The sequence below is a fragment of the Mustela nivalis genome (genome assembly GCF_964662115.1).
Source record: "Mustela nivalis genome assembly, chromosome: 9".
Lineage (NCBI taxonomy): Eukaryota > Metazoa > Chordata > Mammalia > Carnivora > Mustelidae > Mustela > Mustela nivalis.
In genome coordinates this window covers 64,797,245-64,817,423 of record NC_139028.1, presented here as the reverse complement: position 1 = coordinate 64,817,423, position 20,179 = coordinate 64,797,245, and the positions used below count along the sequence as shown (strand labels likewise).

The 20,179-nt window shown below is 42.9% G+C and overlaps 1 protein-coding gene across 6 annotated transcripts; it reads right to left on the bottom strand.

Moving 5' to 3' along the window:
- Positions 1-10: 10 nt before the first annotated feature.
- XNDC1N (XRCC1 N-terminal domain containing 1, N-terminal like) lies at positions 11-20,177 on the bottom strand. 6 transcript variants are annotated; one of them, XM_082749904.1, is made up of 10 exons: positions 19,980-20,177; positions 15,201-15,377; positions 12,417-12,558; positions 11,464-11,619; positions 9,451-9,629; positions 5,620-5,702; positions 5,209-5,378; positions 3,132-3,204; positions 1,281-1,405; positions 11-629 (listed from the first exon to the last, which is right to left on the bottom strand). In XM_082749904.1, the coding sequence occupies exons 2-10, from the start codon at positions 15,243-15,245 to the stop codon at positions 394-396; spliced, it is 1,209 nt and encodes a 402-aa protein (XP_082606030.1). In that variant the 5' UTR covers positions 15,246-15,377; positions 19,980-20,177; the 3' UTR covers positions 11-393. The 6 variants fall into 6 exon arrangements, 5 of the variants coding, with proteins under 5 accessions (XP_082606030.1, XP_082606031.1, XP_082606029.1 ...); XM_082749905.1 differs by having other exon boundaries at positions 19,966-20,163; XM_082749903.1 differs by having other exon boundaries at positions 19,883-19,981.
- Positions 20,178-20,179: the final 2 nt, after the last annotated feature.

Below are 20,179 nucleotides of genomic sequence, written 5' to 3'. Positions count from 1 at the left end.
AAGACTTATCTGCTAGGCAGTGCTTTTATTTCACTCGGTCTCAGTTTTCCTTCCAGGAAAATGGGCACGAAGATGCACATCACTCACTGAGAGGAAGGCGTTCTGGATTATGTCCCAAAACCCTAGAGAGATCACCAGTTCTACCCTAGAAGTTCCAGAGGGGAAAAGGATAGGGCTGTCTTGGGAGAACAGGGTGCCATGGTGACAGCAGCCTTGACAACTGGGAGTAAAGAGTAGGCTGGGCCCAAAGGTGCCCTCAGAGTCCTGAGGGAATGAGTGCATAGAAGGGGAGAGGACAGCTTGCCCTTATCGGCTCTTCTCAGCTGTCATGAGCTCCACTCCCCAGCGTTACTCACAGAGGGCAGGGGGACCAAAACCACAGGACCTCATGGCTCACGTCTGAGGAGTCTCCCCACACATGCTGGCATGTTCTTCTACTTCTCCTGCTGAGAAGTATAACTGGCAGAGAGGGCACTGGACCCAGGAAGCGGGTGGTGAGCTCTCTGGGGAGGATGCCCACAGTACTGACTGCGACGAAGATGGTGATGAGGAAGGAGAGGTTGGCTGAGGTGGGGAGATCTCTCCACAGGTGGCAGCATGCTGGGGAAGAACCTCAACACTGAAGGAGCCTAAGGGGGAGAGAAGGAGGTTAGCAAAGTCGGGCCAGCTCCCAGGCACGATGCCACCCCAGTGTAGCTCTTTCTGTGGGAAATTTGTTCTGGCTGGATATCCTACACCAGACACTGTCTGGTCGTGAATCGGCGAAAATTTATCAAGGGTTTCCTGTAGGCCTTACACTGTGCCGGGAGCTGGGGGGCGGAAACCTAGGCCTCTCCTTCTGGACTGTAGAGTTCAGGTGTAAAGATAAACTATGGCCACAAGTGACTGTGATACAAAACAGAAGTGAGAAGGGCTAAGTGCAAGGCAATCTGAGAACACCGCTGGTCCAGCTGGGAAAGATGAGCTGACAAGATCAGAAAAGACCTGGTAAACAAGAACCATTTGAACAGGGACTTAGAGAATTGGGACACGGGGGAAATGCTAGGCCCTCTCTGACAGTATTTCCTATTGCTTTGTTTCGTGTTTCCCCTGGGGACAGGGCCTGTGTCCCTTCCTCAGCTCAGCCAGCATAATATAAGCATGTACTCCAAACCGACTTGTATGTAACTGTGGAGAAGACTGGGGTCCAAGCTCGAAATGTTCCCTGGCAGCGTTCCCAGGTCTTCTAGTCCTCCTGCAAGTAGTAGTCCCACAATAAGCCCTGGGCCCCAGCAGCTCACCTGCACAAATGGGGCACAGGGCAGTATCCTGGATCCCACTGCTTTGGGCCTGGCGTCGGTATTCTCTCTGCCCTGCTTTTGCCATCCCCCGCTGCTTGGGCCGTGAGTTCGAGCTGGATAAAGGCCTGTGAGAAAGAACAGTTAAAGACCAGCTATTAGTAAGAGGCTACAAGGGCTGAAGGAGCCTTGAGTTTGGATGGAAGAGTGCGGACTCCTTAATGTGGAGCCAGCAGCCCTGGCTGGAGTCCTGGTTTTCCCAATTGATGTATCCAACCTCAGGGAAGTCATTTAACCTTGAACATCTGAGAACAGAAGTTCTATTATTGCTTTCAGGTTTTTTAAATTATTCTTTTATTGGGATATAATGCATATCCAATAAAATTCATCCTATTAAAGTATACTATTCAACAGGTTTAGGATATTCACAAGGTTGTGTAACTACCGTGACTATCTAATTCCAGAACACTTTTATCACCCCAAAAGGAAAACCTAAACCCATTAGTAGTCACTACCCCCACCTCTCTTCCGCCTCAGATCCTCGAAACCACTAATCTACTTTCTGCCTCTATGGACTGACTATTGTCACTTAGCTTGTTTCAAGGTGCAACCATATTGGAGCTTGCATCAGTACTTCATTCTTTTTTTCATGGGTGAACAATATTCTGTGGTAGGAATAGACCACATCTTGTTTATCTGATCATCAGCTGATGGACACTTGAACTGTTTAGACTTTCAGCGATCATGAATAATGCTGCTATGAGCCTTTGTCTATGTGTTTTTGTGTGAACCCCTATTATCAGTTTTTTTTTTAAAGATTTTATTTATTTATTTGAGACAGAGAGAGAGAAGTACAAGTGGAGGAGGGGAAAGGCAGAGGGAGAGGGCGAAGCAAGGCTCCCCGCTGAGCAGGGAGCCTGACTCAAGGCTCAGTCCCAGGACCCTGAGATCATGACCTGAGCCAAAGGCAGATGCTGAACCGACTATCAGTTTTTGGGGTCTATTCCTAGGAATGGAATTATTGCGTCATACAGTAACACTATGTTTAGCTTTTTGATGAACTGCCGGACTGTTTATCAGGGTGATTTTAATATTTTACATTTTCACCAGCAGTGTATGAGAGTTCCAATTTCTCCACATCTTTGCCAACATTTGTTATTGTCTTTTTTTTTTTAATTTAAATTTAAATTTTTAAAGTAAGATCTACAACCCACATGGGGCTTGAACTCATGACCCAGAGATCAAGAGTTGCATGCTCTACTGACTGAGCCAGCCAGGTGCCCCTGCTATTCTCTTTTTCATTACAGCTATCGTACTGGGTGTGATCACTGTGGTTTTGATGTGCTTTTCTCCGTGGCTAATGATATTAAGCATTCTTTTCATGTGCTTATTGGCCATTCCTATATCTTCTCTGGAGAAAAGTCTATTCAGATCTTTTGTTCATTAAAATTTAGGTTTTCTTTTTATTGTTGAGTTGTAAGCATTCTCTATGTAGTCTAGAAACAAGTCCATTATTAAGTATGATATGCAAATATTTTCTCACATATTATGTGGGTTCTTTTTATTTTCTTGAGTGTTCTTTGAAACAGAAAAAGATTTCAAGTTTAATGAAGTCCATGAGATACAATGTACTTATATTCAGATTCTAATTCACCAAACAGCTCCCTCATTTAACTGGCAACAAGCGGACAAGGATATATTTTCTCTATTTACCCTTTAGGTCCAGACCCTGAGATCAACATACAGACACAAGGATGCTCTGACCCAACTAAGACACAGTGGGGGAAGAGTGACAGGTGTAGAAGGGCAATAGGTTTGGGGAGGTGATCTGGTCTTTCAGGCTGACCTACTCACCTGCGGGCTTGTACTTTCTGTCTCTTTGTCCTGCCCACATGATTCTTTGAGTTCTGCTCCTCTGGTCTGAGCTCTGTGTTGGAAGTACACATTAAATCTAGCATATTAACAACAACAACAAAAAATATATGATGTTCCTTCTTGTTTTTTTAAGACTTTATTTATTTACTTAAGGGAAGGATAGAGAGCATGAGAAGGAGGAAAGGGGCAGAGGAGAGGGGGGGAAGCAGGTTCCCCACTGAGCAGGGAGCCCAACATGGGGCTCGATCCCAGGACCCTGGGATCATGACCTGAGCTGAAGTTAGATGAGGAACCAACTGAGCCATCCAGGCATCCCATGCTTTGCCTTTGAAATATTTATCACAGTCTGAAGTTTTAGACTTACTTGTATGGCATGGAGAAGTCTCTCAGTTAGGGAAAGAGCACTGCTATTTTACTTACTGTGGCATCCCTGACACCTAACATGGAGCCTTGCACATAGAGATGTTCAATAAGTATCTACCAAATGAGTGGCAAAAAACCCCAGCAACAACCATTTGTCTAGCCATTCAGAACTTCCAAAACACGTTATATAGGATTTAATATTTTTGAAGGCGCTTTCATAGCTCCAGTGCCCTGACTGGGTGACCCCCAAAAGGTTAGTTCCCATTTTCTGTCTCTTAAAATAATAAACTACCTCCGTCCTCATGTGGTAGACAGCTTCTGAAATGACTCCTATTGATTCCTCCTCCCACTGAATTTAGGCAGAATCTAACGACTTGCTTTGAATGAACAGAATACGGCAAAAGTGATGGGCTGCCACTTCTGTAATCAGGTTCTAAAAGACTGACTTCTTTCTTTTTACTTTTTTTTTTAAAGCTTATTTATTTTTTAGTAATCTCTATGCCCAACATGAGACTCGAACTCAAACCCTAAGATTAAGAGTCTTATGCTATTTTGACCAAGACAGCCAGGCGACCCAGACTGACTGACTTCTTGCTAGCACTCTCTCTCTTGCTCTCCAGTTTACGTACTCTGATGAAGCCAGCTTCACTATAAGATGCTCCAGGGAGAGGCTGGTAAAGAAAGTGAGGGAAGCCCATGAGGAACTGGTTCCTACTAAGCACCTACTAAGCTAGAGAGCAGATCATTTCCAGCGGAGCCTTGCATTGACTGTAGCTTTGGGTCAGATCTGGACCCAGAGGATGCTGGTAAGCCAGGTCCAGATTCTTAACTATGAGAAACTGTGTAATCATAAATATTGTTGCAAGCTACCAAGTTGTGGGGAAATTTGTTTATGCAACCATAGGTGACCAATATACCCTATTTCTGCAATGAGACAACATACTTATTATTTCAGTAATTTATTCAGTTCTTTAAAATGACAGATAAATTGATTCCTTTAAAAAAATTTTCCCAATGAAACAATGAGTGAAACTAAAGGTTTTCAATGAGAACTCTATGTGTTCTCTCTTTTGTTGTCTAGACCAGATAAAACCAAGAATCGTGGGGTTCAAATCCTGGATTTGCCACTTATTAGCTGTGTGACTCAGAATATTGAAACCTTCTGAACCTCAGATTCTTCTATAAAATGAGTGTAACTGTAACAGTATCTACTTCATAAGTTTGTTATGAACATTAAATAGTTAAGTAATAGTTAAGTTAGTAAAAGTGCCTTAGCAATGTCTGGTGCAAAGTAGGAGCTCTGACATATTTAATCCTTTTTTCCTTTGTGATAAAACAGTGCTATTCCCTTACTTTATTTCCCCCATTAAGCTCCATACACCACCACCCTGACCTAACCATCCTACCAAAGTGATCACAAAACATTAATACTTCAAGAGGCCAATATACTATGTGGTTTAATTCCTTCACTTTGAAGATGAGGGAATTGAGGCCCAAAGAAATAAGGATTCCTGATTTCGAGGCCAATACTATACAATATCTGATTTCTCTTCTGGTAACAACACACTGACAACTGTCTGTTCTCCCACATGAAGTCCCATTGGTAAGGGATCTTTGTATAGCAGCGGTGGATTCTGGGAGAAAGGATGGTACTAGAGAGAGTGAGGACCCAAAGGCAGGTGGTGGGACTCACCTGTGCTGGCTGGCTGACTAGGACCTGGTTCTGAGGGGCTGGTTCTCCTGCTTGCCATGCTTGGGGGGAACCTCCGGGCAGCTGAAAGCACCATTTGGGCTGAACGGCCCAAAGCCCCTGGCTGCAGCTGCTTTAGGATATTCTTAAGCTCTGAAATTTCCTTGGTGCTCCTGCAGGGACACAGACATCACTTGGTTTCATTAAGAACAGAGACCCCATTCTGCTCCCCAAGCCACTATATGTAACCAAGAAAGCCAGTTTGATATACAGATAGGGTTAGGTCTAGAGGATGTGATCAAGTGGGGAGAAAGGAGGAAGTGAGTGCCTGTGAGTGACTTGGTAGCTTTTCTTTTTTTTCAGGAGAAAGAACTGAGAAGTGGACAAGAGACCTCCATTCTGGTAGCTACGTACGTTTGGGGATCTGGGAAGAATGTCCTCCGAATGGAAGGATTAGCCAGCCAGGGGCTGGGACTAGACTCCTGAGCATCAGAGCCCTGAGAAGAAAATGGAGAAGAATGAACTACAGACATTCACCACCAGGGGGCACTGCCACCTAGTACCAGGGATAGTCCCCAAACTGAGGGCTTCAGCTTAACAAGTATGTATATTCGGCATAACTTTATGTGGTACGTTTCTTTGTGAGTTCACTCTCTCCCAGCTGCAAGATCCGAGATTCAGTAACTTTGTATACTTAGTTCCCCAATGCTAAGGATTTAGTCATAATCCTGAAAGATCAAATATATGCTGCCGGGAAAAATGGGGCCATGGGACTGATAATCATGTGCAAACTTTTGAAAGCATACATACATATATGCTTTCAAAATATAAATAATATATTATAATATAAAAAAAAATATATATATATGCAGCTTCAATCTGTGCGTATGTAAAGTTGATTCCTGTAGGTACAAAACTCAAACCACTTATCTCCATACACCTATGTGAGAGAAATTAAGTATACCCATATGTTTGTCTATATTGAAAGTTCTCTTTTGAACTATTTGGGGACATTCTTATCATTTTTCTTTTCTGAATATTATGTAGTAATATTGTTCAATTTCCAGTATGATTTCTTTTGTGAACTTTTTTGTTCACCTGCAACTACACACCTACCAATTTGGCCACCATTTCTAGCCACTGATAGAAAGATATGTGTATGTGTGTATGTGTATATGTGTATATAGATACAAGTATTAGCCTAGCCACTAGGACTAGCCACTATATGTAACTATCACAGGCATTTTATAAACCTCTCTACTTCTAACTCCAGAAATGTCTACATGTGATAATCACACAACAGATCATTTCTACATAGATTTGATTTATGTGGTATGTGCCACAGTTTCTATCTTGTCAATATTCAATTTATCTCTGTCAATTCATCTGTACCTGTTTCCTTTTTTTCCCCAAATTTTCTTTTTCCCTTGAATTTAAAAGAACTAAAGATTTTTGTCTTTAACTTGCAGCTCAGATACTTCTATCACAGATTCTTTTTAATCTTTTAAAATTAGTTAATTAGTTTTTAATGAGGCTCCCTGCCAGGGAGCCCAGGCATGCGAGCCCAATGTGGGTTTAATTCCTATATTCCTAATTCCTATATTATCTCCATGACCTTGAGATCTAGGCCTGAGCTGAAATCAAGAGTCCAACACTTAACTGACTGAGCCACCCAGGTGCCCCTATCACAGATTCTTTTAAAAGTAAACATCTTTCTTATAAAGCATGACTTTGGCCTCATTCTGCAAGTACGAGAAGTAGTATTTTTTTTTTAGATTTTTTAATTTTAATTTTATTTTTTATAAACATGTAATGTATTTTTATCCCCAGGGGTACAGGTCTGTGAATCGCCAGGTTTACACACTTCACAGCACTCACCATAGCACATACCCTCCCCAATGTCCATAACCTGCCCCCCCTCCCAAACCCCCTCCCCCCAGCAACACTCAGTTTGTTTTGTGAGATTGAGTCACTTATAGTTTGTCTCCCTCCCAAGTAGTATTTTTATTCACATTCACAGCTTATTTTATTTAAGTAATCACATTTGCTGTTTAATATTTTATAAGTGCCATTACAGTCTCATTTTGGACCTAGCAGTAATTTTGAAATAATTTTCCAGGGTTTTTATTTTTTCTTTACCTTGTCTCATAAATTTTACAGTGAATGCGACTTGAAAGCACAACCAGATGGATGTGGAGAGATGGTTTATTTAACTGTAACTCTAAGTGAGATTAGGAATTGGGCTCCTGAGCACAGGTTAAGTGGAGTCAGGTGGCGTGGGTTCAAATCCACTCCAAGACTTATTTAGCCACGTGACCTGGGACATCTCATCAAGTTTCTCTGTGCTTCTGTTTCCTAACTGGAAAACCAGTGCCACAAAAGACCCTATTTCACAGACCTAAAAGCCCTTATGTTTTGTTATCACTGTCATACACTATTATATCATACACCATTATTACAACACAGTAGGAAAAAAGCCTATGGAATTTTAGAAATTTTAAATAACAAAACTGAGTGCTACCACTCACGTTTCTATGTGCCAACCCTCTCTTGTAGAAACGTTTTGGGATCTCTTTCCCTGTAGTTTCACTGAGGTGTGTGCAGTATGTTTGCGTACAATATGTGTGCATATATATGTGAGGTGTGTGCAATATGTTTGCTTCTGCTGTAAACGTTCAATGCCTTTCTGACATTATGGCTCTGGAGCTGCTGACTCCCTCCTCGATCCCAGCAGGGTCTTAGCAGGGTCTTAAAGGTGCAGAGTAATTGAGATGGCCATATTAGGGAGATACGATTTTTTGCGATAGCCCATAATTAGGGAGACCACATGTCCTGGTTTGCTTGGGATGATACTGCTGTCTTGATAAAATTCACAGCACTCTTTTTTTTTTGCATTCCAAGGGACTCTGAGTTTGGATGGTAAATTTTATGGCGTTTCTATCTACAACTTGCCCCTGAACGGTGAGTTATTCAAAAAGCCTACTTTGTTCTACGCTCTGTGCCAGCTGCCAGGAATCAGTGTGGAACAAGAAAAACAGGTTCCTAATCTCACAGAGCTGGAGTCTGATGGGAGACAGGCCAGGCCCTAGGGTTATATCTCCACTCACTCAGGCCCAGGCCCTGCAGAGAAGAGCCAGAATCAGCAGAGTACTGGAAATGCTTCAGCGGGTCTTGCTGCAGATTTTTAACCCTTCCAGGGAAGGAGGAGGAAATCTCAGACCAGGCTTGGCTTTGTCTCAGTTCTTTGGGTCTCCCCTGAGGCTGTATGGCAAAAGCATCTCCTCCTTCATTTTCTCTTCCCAATGTCCAGTCTCTTGTTTTTCTCAGTAACCTCGACATTGACTCCAGGGGCTGAACTTTTGGCTATGCCAGATGTTTGGAGCTTCTAAAGACACAGTGTGTGCACAGGAAGCGTTATGGTACAGGACAGGAGACTTGATTTCTAGTCCCTCCTCGGCTCTGATTCACTGTGTGAATTTGAATATGGAAGTTTCCCTAGCTGAGATGTAGAATGAAGTACGGAATGGTCTCTCTGTATTTTTTCATACATAGAATTCTAGACTCTAGCTTTGTGTGATTGTGTCTTTGTACTTGTTTGGAGGGAATTATGATGGAGGGTACTGGAAAGGTAAATGAAGACACCAGGGACAAGAAATCAGGAAGAGTCTGAATGGGTTTAGAAGGAAAAAAAATAACTAGAAAACTGGCTGAGAAGAGGGGAGGTACACTGACCAGATACTTATCCATCTTATCCACCAGTATGTGTGTGCTGTACAGGGAGAGAAGGCAGGAAAACAGATGAAATCGCAGAGCACGTATCTGAGATTCTAACTGGCTCTCCTGGCAGGTGGGTCAGGTAACAACAATGACAGAGACACAGTAAGTGAGCCCTGGGACTCACTTGCAGTTGCCAGAAGGAAAAGTCTGGTGAAAGCCATAGCCCACAGGAGCCTACACCTAAAGTATGAGATTAAGTTTGAATCCAAAAAGAGACTTCATTCTTGCTAAAGAACAAGTGGTCCAATAGCTGTGACATTGTACTGAAGCCTCGCTCCCTTGACTCTCCCACAGGTCAAAGGGGAGGATGGGCATTCACTCTTACCTGTAAGAAAGGGTAGCAAGCCCATTTATATTTTTATTTGAGCATGTGAGTGTCTATCCCTCAATCAAGCACCAACTTTCTAACCAGAAACTGGAAACAAAAAGTGGAAAAACATGAAGTCCTTGTTCCATCACTGTACATACCTGGCTCAGCCTAGAGCTCTCAGGGGCCGAGGGACCTCCCACAGGGTCATCTAAGGAGTCCACGGAGGAACACACCCGGAGGAAGGCCAGGCCAAAAGACTGCTGACGTGTGAAGGGTTGGGAGCAGGTCAGGCGAAGTCGATCCCATGACTCACCTGAGGCTGGCGCCAGGAAATCATCTCAAGGGAAAAAGAAAGAAAATGAAAGGGACAGGAAATGCATGCACCGAGGGGAGAGAGGACAAGAAGGTCAATACTGGGGAGAGGAAAGAAAAGACGGACCGTAAACTCCAACAACTTCAGTTTGTTGGTAAACTCCAACAAAAGGAAGAATGGAGGTCATGAGTAACTGGCCCTTTCGGCCTCGGTGCTAAGGGTCTGGCAGTGCCAAGCAAGCCAGGCAAGGTGTGCTCGTGCCCAGTGCCTCGCCTTCCCATATTCGCCTTCTCTGCCAGGGTTCCACACTGTGCCCAGTACAAGCACATCCTCATTCTGCACCTCTCCAGGAGAGGTCTCTCAATGTCTCATTTTGACAGGAGGTACCTGCAAAGTTGGGGTCTGAGCTGACCCTTTCCTGGTGTGTTGACTGAGCTGGATCTACCCTTCCTGGACCATGAGATCTCAGCCTCCTCCACAGCACTCTGTGGTCTCCAGACTCACTCCTAGTATGACATACCAGTACCGCAAACCTTTCTCGCCTTTAATTCCCAGTGCTGTCTAGTAGTACCTCATCTTCCGCACCTGAGGTGCCCCTCTCATATCAGTCTTCCCTCACAACATTACAAACACCTCCGTTGTTAATGTGGACAAATCCTCACTAGACTCTAAATCCCCAGAGGCCAGGAATCAGGTCTCATGTTCTTCTGCAGTGCCTAGTGAACACAGATCTGCACTGACTGGAACTCAGGAAACACTGGGCACCGCCTCATTATATCCATCCGATAGCCTTCCATCACTTCCATAAACATTATTCTCCACTACCACTTATTCAGTGGTCCATCCTTATCTGCAGGGCACATGTTCTGAGACCCTCAGTGGATGCCTGAAACCACAGATAGTACCAAACTCTGTACACACCGTTTTTTCACTATACCTACATACCTATGATAAAGTTGAATTTATAAATTAGGCACAGGTTAACAACAACTAATAAAACAGAACAATTATAACAATATACTTTAATAAGTTATATGAATGTGGTCTCTTTCTCTCTCTCTCAAAATATCTCACTGTACACTTTCCCCTTTTCTTGTGATGCTGTGAGATGATAAAATGCCTACAAGGTGAGAGGAAGTGAGGTCACTGATGTAGCTAGGCACTGTGACAGTTAGGCTACTACTTGACCTCTGACACTACATCAGAAGGAGCATCTTGTACTTCTGGGCCGTGGTTGACTGCAGGTAACTGAAACTGGAAAGTGAAACCGTGGATGAAGGGTGGGGAGGGGCGGACAACTATACTCACACTCATGTACATTTATACAAATAAAAACACTACTCACAAAGAGTTCTACCTCAGGCTCCACCGAATCATGTTATGTGTCAGTATAGATCAGCTCATAAACATTCCCAGTTATTACCTATTCTCATGACAGAGAACTCATACACAAACATATCATACAGCTGTTCATTCACTACTCCCCCATGCCCCACAGATATAACCGAGCTCCTGCACAGGCCCCTCTCACAAGCCTACCTACCAGCCCAGCTCCGTGGCCGTCTATAGTGAGTCATCTAGCTTCACATCACTGTATCTCTTTCTCATAAACTCTCTTGTTCACTCTCTCTCCCATTTCTGCTTTTGCCTCCCTTACCATTTTTATTTGTCAAGATTTTATTAATTTATTTGAGAGACAGTAAGCGAGCACAAGCAGAGGGTGCAGAGGGCAAGGGAAAAGCAGACTCCTTGCTGAATATGGAGCCCACTGTGGGGCTCAATCCTAGGACCCTGGGATCATGATCTGAGCTGCAGATAGACGCTTAACTAACTGAGCCACCTAAGCATCTCTCCTTACCATCTTTAAACATGCGGACGCCTGAGCGGTTTTTCCCCTGCTTTAAGTCGGATAGGGACATTAGCATGGTTGCAGGGAGCAGGGTGACAAAAGGTCTATCCAGGGACCAGGAAGAACGGCCCACATCAATTTGCAGGAAAGCAGAGCCACAGTTACCTGGGGACAAAAGGTTAAGAGAAGAATTTAAAGGTAAAGGGAAGATGTTCCCTTGACTGCATAAGGAATTGGGTGGGAAAAAGACATTCTTCCCTTCTAGAGCTAGTTGGAGGCCCAGAAATGTCAAGGAGCACAGAGCCAGCAACTGAAGTTAATGAGACCTCAGTCCACAGAAAGATGAGATGAAGGTTCATGGTGTTCCTCCCAGCCAGAAACCTTCCCTGCCTCAGTAGACTTGCTGCTTCTCTGTCCTCTGGCTCTGGCAGGCAATGCTAATCTCCGTCTCTACTAACCTCTGCTAAGGAGCCTGACATTTCTCTATCCTGACAGAGCTGAGACCAATGGTCTTTGTCAGTTCTCTACTCCAGAGAACTCTAAGGTCAACCTTCTCAACGCATAAATTCCTATGGAGCCTTCCCAGATTGGTGTGCAGAGCTCATTCCCCAGCATGCTCTTGACAATGATATTTAGAGGTGTAGACAGGTTGTATTTGTTGGCACTTATAATTATGTCAGCGTCCTAAGGCTTCACCCAGACTTCAAAGTAGGGCAGATACGTTGCCTAAATCAGGGAATGCTATCACCATTTCATTCTATGTGAACAGAACCCTCAGAATTTGCCAACACCATACACCTGTTCCAAGAGCAAGGGCCACATCTCACTTTACACCAGGAAGGGCTTATTCCATGAAAGGTGCTCAGCTAGACCGAATTGGGACACTCTGGTGGAGCATTTGGAAGGCAATGTTACTCCCGTGTGTCTCGCAGAGGTTTCCAGAGCTCTGAGAAATCACTCACCCACATCAATGTAGCCAATGGGCACTGCCCTCTCCAGCTGGAGTTCTACTTTCAGTTGCCCACTCTTGTCCTGAGGACTGCTGAGCCAAGGTCCTCTCGGACTATCTGGGTTCAGCAAGTTCTCCACAGGATACTTGGGATCCTAAGTCAGAGAGAGAAGGAGAACATCAGGACCTTCACTGAGCCAAAGGCTAAAGAGGATGCCCAAGAGGAGGGATCCCTACATTCCCAAACCTTTCCAGGCATTTTAACATGACAGAAAGATACTAGATGGGAGTTATCATGTGCCAGAGGATTTACAGACCTTTCAACTGTCCTTCTACCAAACTACCGCATTTCATCCTCTTAACACTTTAGTTTACTGTTTAGTTTACCTAACGTTATTGCTTCTTAGTTTGTTAAATGATCAATAAACTGAAGCCTAGGTTCAGAAACTTACCCAAGGTTACAAGAGCTAAATAACCGACTAGACTCGGAACACCTAGGTCTTTGAATCCAGGGCCCTTAACCACCACACTAGACTATTTTCATTTATAAGATGCTTTCACAGACATCATTTATCTTCAAAGTAACTCTATGAGATTTTTATTCTAAGTTTACAACTGACTGTTAGAAATCAAGTGATTTGTTCAAAGGCAACAACAGCAGTACCAAGAGAGACATTCTCGGTTCGAATCCAAAGTATTTTTTTGTGGAAGCGCCCTGAACAAACTACTTTCTCTCTCTGCATTTAAATTTCTTCATCTATAAGTAAAGGGGAGGGAGACTATATTCATGGTTTTCAATTTTGTTTTAGCAATAAAATCCGTCCTCTTAACTGAAATCTTTTTTTTTTTTTTTAAAGATTTTATTTATTTATTTGACAGAGAGAAATCACAAGTAGATGGAGAGGCAGGCAGAGAGAGGGAGAGAGGGAAGCAGGCTCCCTGCTGAGCAGAGAGCCTGATGCGGGACTCGATCCCAGGACCCTGAGATCATGACCCGAGCCGAAGGCAGTGGCTTAACCCACTGAGCCACCCAGGCGCCCCTTAACTGAAATCTTAAAGTGTGTGTGTATTTTCAACAAATAATAAAAACAGAGCTCTGGTTAAAAAACAAGTTGGGGGCCTAAAGACATATATAAACCCCTGCCTTCAATTTCCAGAAGTGGGTGCCTGTAGAATGCAGTTTGAAAACCTCAGTATTAGGTGGTAAGCAATGACCTCTGGCATTTTAGAAGGCTCAGTGTATGAAGAAAACATTTAGGCTGACTATGTAGGTAAGAAGGATACGAGTAACTTTTTTTTAAAAGATTTTATTTATTTACTTGACAGAGATCACAAGTAGGCAGAGAGGCAGGCGGGGCGGTGGGAGAGGAAGCAGGCTCCTCGCTGAGCAGACCCATCTCAAGACCCCGGGAGCCAAAGGCAAAGGCTTTAACCCACTGAGCCACCCAGGCGCCCCTCCCAAAGACTCTCTTAAGGGTCTTCTGAAATGAGTGGGAATGTTTTCGACTGTCATAATGACCAGAAAGCATCATTGTCATCAGGATCTGGAGCCCATGGATGCTAAATAGCCCACCAGGCAAATGACACTGCTACAGTTGCTGACTTATCCATCCAAAATGCCAAGGTACCTTCTGAGAAAGACGAGGGTAAACAGAAGGGGAGGAATGGGAAGAAAGAAAGGATAAATGGATAGAAATGGCAGGAGATGAAAGGGTGGCAAGTCCCTAAGAATCAGCCCTTTGGATCAATTCTGAGCCCAGGTGCTGACATCTAGACCTAACTGGGATAAGTGGGATTTCCTGAAAGTGAACTTTTAGGGAGGAGGCTGAGATTTTTTTTTTAAGGTTTTATTTATGTATCTATTTGTGAGAGAGAGAGAAGGTAGAGAGAGCATGCATGCACAAGCAGGGGGAGCAGCAGGCAGAGGGAGAAGCAAGCTCCCCATTGAGCAAGGAGCCTGATCTGGGACTTGATTCCAGGACCCTGGGATCATGACCTGAGCCGATGGCAGACACGTAATTGACTGAGCGAGCCAGGCATCCCGGAGATCACTGTTGATGGTGGAGGTGATAACCTCAGAAATTACCTTGAATGTTCTGGTCTGCTCCCAGTGACAGAGTAACTAAACTGCCTAGAAGGGACCCCGATATAGACTTTGGGCTTATGGTTTTGACAGTTCCCTTCAAACTAAGGGTGGACTCCTGAGGTTGCTTTCTTCTTTACTTTTTTTTTTTTTTTTTTGGTTTATAATTTCAATCAGCAATAATCACACCTCGGATAAACCTCATTGGCTACGATACTGCCACTGTGCAAAGCTTTTTGGTTTATAATTAAAAAAAAATATTTTTTTAGTAATTTCTTTTCAGTGTTCCAGAATTCATTGTTTATACACCACACCCAGTGCTTCATGCAGTACATGCCCTCCATAATACCCACCACCAGCCTCACTCATCACCCCAACCCCTCCCCTCCAAAACCCTCAGTTTGTTTCTCAGAGTCCACAGTCTCTTGTGCTTCATCTCCCCCTCCAATTTCCCCCAACTTACTTCTCCTCTCCATCTCCCCATGTCCTCCTCTTCTTTACCTTTATTTCCTGGGAACACTTCCGTTATGCATCCTGCATTACTCTGGGAATAGCCTGAGGGCAAGGGCTGTGTGTCCTCCTTTGAATTTGGATCCCCGAAGATAGGATCTGTCCCTTCTGTTAAACTGGGGGTTTTCTGAAAGTGCAGCCAAGTCTCCTATTTTTGTTACTCCTCTCAGTCATCAAGAAAAACATCATGCCTAATTAACGTACCTGAGAGGAAAATGATACCACATGGCTAATCTTTACAGGAGCCATGGTGTGCCCAGCAGCTGTCCCAAGTCGGAGACGAAATTACTTTCTCCCAAGATTTCTTCTGTCACCACTTTTTGCACTGCCTATGTTTTGGTCCCGTCAGCTTCCAGAAGAGAACAAATCCTCATGCTACTACTGAAGAAGAAAACAAAAGAAAAACAAAATTGGCCATGTCTGGTTCTCTGGTAATTTTTGCAGCAGTCAGTCAGACTTTCTGGTTCCCATGATGGACTTAAGGGGGCAGTGGGTGGGGAACAGATCTGGACCAGGGGGTGAGATTCCAGCAAACATGAAATGACTGGCATGCAAGCACCAGGAAACAGAGCGGCAAGTACTAAATATGTTAGCAAGGTAATATTTGTTCTATATGTAGGTGAGCTCTCCAGGGCATGAATTATGCCTTAAATCATTTACCTTTACACCCCTGGAGCCTAGCACATAGCAAAAATACAACAAACGTTCAACTATATACACACAGGTCTATCAATTTTTGTCTTCCCTTTAAAATCAATCTTCTTAAATTTGTTTTTCGTTGTTACTCCCTTATTAGGAATATTTAATAACTTGCCAATGTATTCAAATCCCTTTTTACATGGTATGTACTTGATAAATATTAATGCAGCTTAGCCCCTCAAAGCATCTATAATGGAAAGCTCTACATTTTCTACTTCATCTGCTCCTATTCCTTTCATCAGAGTGTTTTACCTCTCATTGTTTTATTTAATATTGAAAGTTCATTATGGATATTTGTACTTTGTCGTTTGCCAAAATTTTACAGAACATTTTAAATATATGCAAAAACACATGTTAATATAGTGGACTCTTACCCATCCATCACTTAGCTTCGACAATTCCTTGGCTAGAGGTATTTTAGAGTTGTCTGAATGCCTTTAGGTGGGCTCTCTCTCCGAATATTTATACCCTGCCCTTTTTATCCATGTTCCTTACCCATCTGGCTCCTGAGAATGTGTCCATGACCCCTGATAAATTCTTGGCCATAATGTTTGGTCTTCTTATTTCCTTCCCTGGTCCCTCAACCCTAATTCTCCCCCTCACCCACATTTCGAAGACATCCTTCATGCCATTGCCTTTGTTTGGAATGCTTTTTCCCTTTTGTACTTGTCAAATTGAATGCATCTTTGATGCTCAAATATCATCTCCACCTCAACCATCTCAAGCAATAGTTCCATCCTCTTGATTCTGTGTTGTAATTATCTGGGTATATATCTTATGTCCCTTGATCAACTGTAAACTCTTGGAGGACAGACTTCATGTCTAATTCATTTCTGTATCCTCAGTGTAAGAGGGAGAAACAGATTAGCAAATGTCTGCTGAATGAATGACCATAAACATTGAGCTCCAGTGAGCCAGCAGTCATGGAGTGCTCATAGTGGGGCAGACTGCTTTGACAGTGGTAATAGTTAGTGAAGGTCATCCAAAGGTCAAGCACTCCTCACAGGTCATATTCAGTATGGTGCCATAGCTTTAAAGAGAGAAAAAGGTAAGATGAGTCCCGAGTCACCTCTCCAGGCCTTCAGATTAAGAGTTGATTATTCCCACTAAAGGAACTCACTGAACATCAACAATTTTTCCTACTCTCTGCATATGGGGATACATTGGATATATAAAAATAAATGATATGGTCTCTGTTTTGGAGGAATTCCCAGTATACATTTGTGATTTGATGTGAAAACTCTACCATCTCTCATCATTAACATACAGAGGACTGACTTGGCCAGCCCCAAAATACACCCTAGGCTTGGAGACCCAGAAGCTGTCAATCTTGGATATTTTATTTAGTTAATATTTTGGGGGTGTCTAGTAGGTACCAGGCACTGTATTGGTACTGGATACACAGTGATGAGTAAGATATATACAATCTTTCATGAAGATCATGATTTATCAAATTGCTTGCAGCTCTCCAAGATTAAGTGCTCTCCAACCTCGTTGCACTTGTATATACTGTTGTTCTTTGTTTTTTTTTTTTGCAATGGCATGCATGTTTACCCTGTTTTTCTCCCCACTAAGTAGTGAGTACTTTGAGGATGTGGATTTTTGTCATGTTCATCATCTCTCACACCTCAGGGAGGTGCTGAAACACAGTAGGCATAAAGAGCCATTGAAAAGAATACTTTAGGGGCACCTGGGTGGCTCAGTGGGTTAAGCCTCTGCCTTCTGCTCAGGTCATGATTTCAGGGTCCTGGGATCGAGCCCCGCATCTGGCTTTCTGCTCAGCAGGGAGCCTGCTTCCTCCTCTCTCTGCCTGCCTCTCTGCCTGTGATCTGTCTCTGCCAAAGAAATAAATAAAATCTTTTTAAAAAAATTGTAGAAAAGAATACTTTATTAAGTCAACATAATTCCATTCAGAATTTCAGCAGAAGTTTTTTGCAAACATGATAAACTCATTAACCAATAAAGGGCCACAAATTCCTACAACAATTCTAAAAAGACAGATCAAGCAGATTACAGAAACAGACTCATATAAATGTGAATTTGCATCCTGTTGACTATAAAATAGAACAGAATCATGAGTCTGTCAAAAAAAGATGAAGTAACAAGTGGTGTTCAAAAAATTGGTCCACTTGTGAAGAAAAATAAAAGTAGATCCCTACCTCATAACATATTTAAAAAATTATACTCAAGTGATCAAGTGATCAAAGATGGAAACATGAAAAATACCTTAAGGTAACAAAAACAGGGTTAAAATACAAAATATAAATGACTGACTGGAAGAAGATATCTGCAACACATAAAAAACTTGGATAGTATTCAGAATATATATTTTTAAATATTATAAATCAGTAAGAAAAGGAAAAACAATCCAATAGAAAACTGGAAAGAAGATAGAAATACAATTTACATAAGATTTGAATGACCAAGAATCCATATTTTTAAAGAGTCCTCATACTTTCTGGTAATAAGGAAATTGCAAGTACTTCTCTTCTAAGACCAGAAAAAATTAAAAAGTCTGAAAATGTAAAGGGTTGGCAATAACATGGGGAAACTGGCTCTCTCATAAACACTTCCAGCCCATCTTAATTCCAACTAGCTACATTCCAAGAATAGCCACATATGTGTGGCCTGTAGTTAACTTATTTGAACAGTGCAGTTCTAGAGGGATTCAAGTGTGTACAGACACATACATACAGTATTTCTTATAGGAAAAAACCATAAAGTTTTTTTTTTTAAAGATTTATTTATTTATTTATTTATTTATTATTTTTTAAAAATTTTTTATTTTTTATAAACATATATTTTTATCCCCAGGGGTACAGGTCTGTGTTATTTATTTATTTGACAGACAGAGATCACAAGTAGGCAGAGAGGCAGACAGAGAGGAGGAAGCAGGCTCCCTGCTGAGCAGAGAGTGCTGAGCAGAGGCTTTAACCCACTGAGCCACCCAGGCGCCCCAAGAAAAACCATAAAGTTTTAATGTCTATTAATTGGAGAATGGATAAATAGAATGGTAAAATACTTTATACATTATATAATAGAATACTACCTAACAGCTAAAAGAATTGAATTAGATGTAAATATACATGAACATAGACAGTTCTCAAAAAATATAGTGAAAGATTAAGTTACAGAATGATATAGAAAATAGCACTTATTTTCATCAAAAAACAAAATGAAATAATACAATTACATTGTTAATACACGGAATTTTTCTCAATGGACTGGGAGAATACCCAGCTAACTGTGATAATAGTGTCTGAGAAAGATGAGAGTAATGGGTCTGAGAGTAGAAGACTCAAGTAAGTTCAACTTTTATCCGTATTATTTTATCTTTTTTAAAAATGAGGACGCGGGGCGCCTGGGTGGCTCAGTGGGTTAAGCCGCTGCCTTCGGCTCAGGTCATGATCCCGGGGTCCTGGGATCGAGCCCCGCATCGGGCTCTCTGCTCAGCAGGGAGCCTGCTTCCTCCTCTCTCTCTGCCTGCCTCTCTGCCTGCTTGTCATCTCTGTCAAATAAATAAATAAAATCTTTAAAAAAAAAAAAATGAGGACGCAAAGAGATCATGATGTCAGTAGTCAATCTGGGGTGATTGGGTTATAAGGTATTTATTATATTCTCTGTATTGTTTCACATAATAAATTAATTCCCCTTTTAAGTAAATAAGATGCCTGTAGATGTAAATATTACCCTGTAACTTCCTGTTGGTCCTAAAATAAAGTTGACAGGCACTGCACTGTGAGTCCACTGGTCATCCTAGCACTATTCTCCCGATGATCCATCCAGCTGGGCCGCCCACGGGGTAAGTGTGCAGGGGCCATAGGTTTGTATGGTGTTGGGTACAGATGTACCGATAAGAAGGGGGTGGAAATGAGTTAGGAAGCTTTAAGTTGGGGTGCAGCACAGAGAGAATAAGGTGTATGGGCGGGGATAAAGATAGGGGCTGCGTACGCACGATGTGTGGTGGGAAAGAGTACGGAGATTTGTAAAGCGACCCTAAAGCGTGAGAGTGCAACAGCAGATTGGGAGCGGTGGAGGTGCCGCAAGGCTCCTCTCTCAGGTTCAGGAGGCTAAGCCGCACAGCCACTTCCCCCGCAACTCAGAATGCGCTGTTCTGTACATTCCTCGACGGCCACCCATTCTCGGCAACTCCCCTCCCCATCAACAACCCCCGCAAAGCCCCTCACCCGGGACAATGGACCTCGAAGAGCCACCGCTGCCTCAGATCCTGGACCACAAACCCATTCTCCCGCCAATCCTGCCCTCTGACCTCCGCCTTCTGACCTGGAGCACGACTCTTACGCCACCCCAAGTCCCGGAATGTGTTCTGTCGCCTCAGGAAGCCGCTGTTTCTGAAAGATGACGCCCACCGAAGCAAGAAGACATTCGTGCGTCGCTATGTATATTTTATGTCTATTTGTAAATGAATATCTTACGCAAATTTTCACTCACTACAAATCTGAGCGCGGAAGTTAAACTTCCGG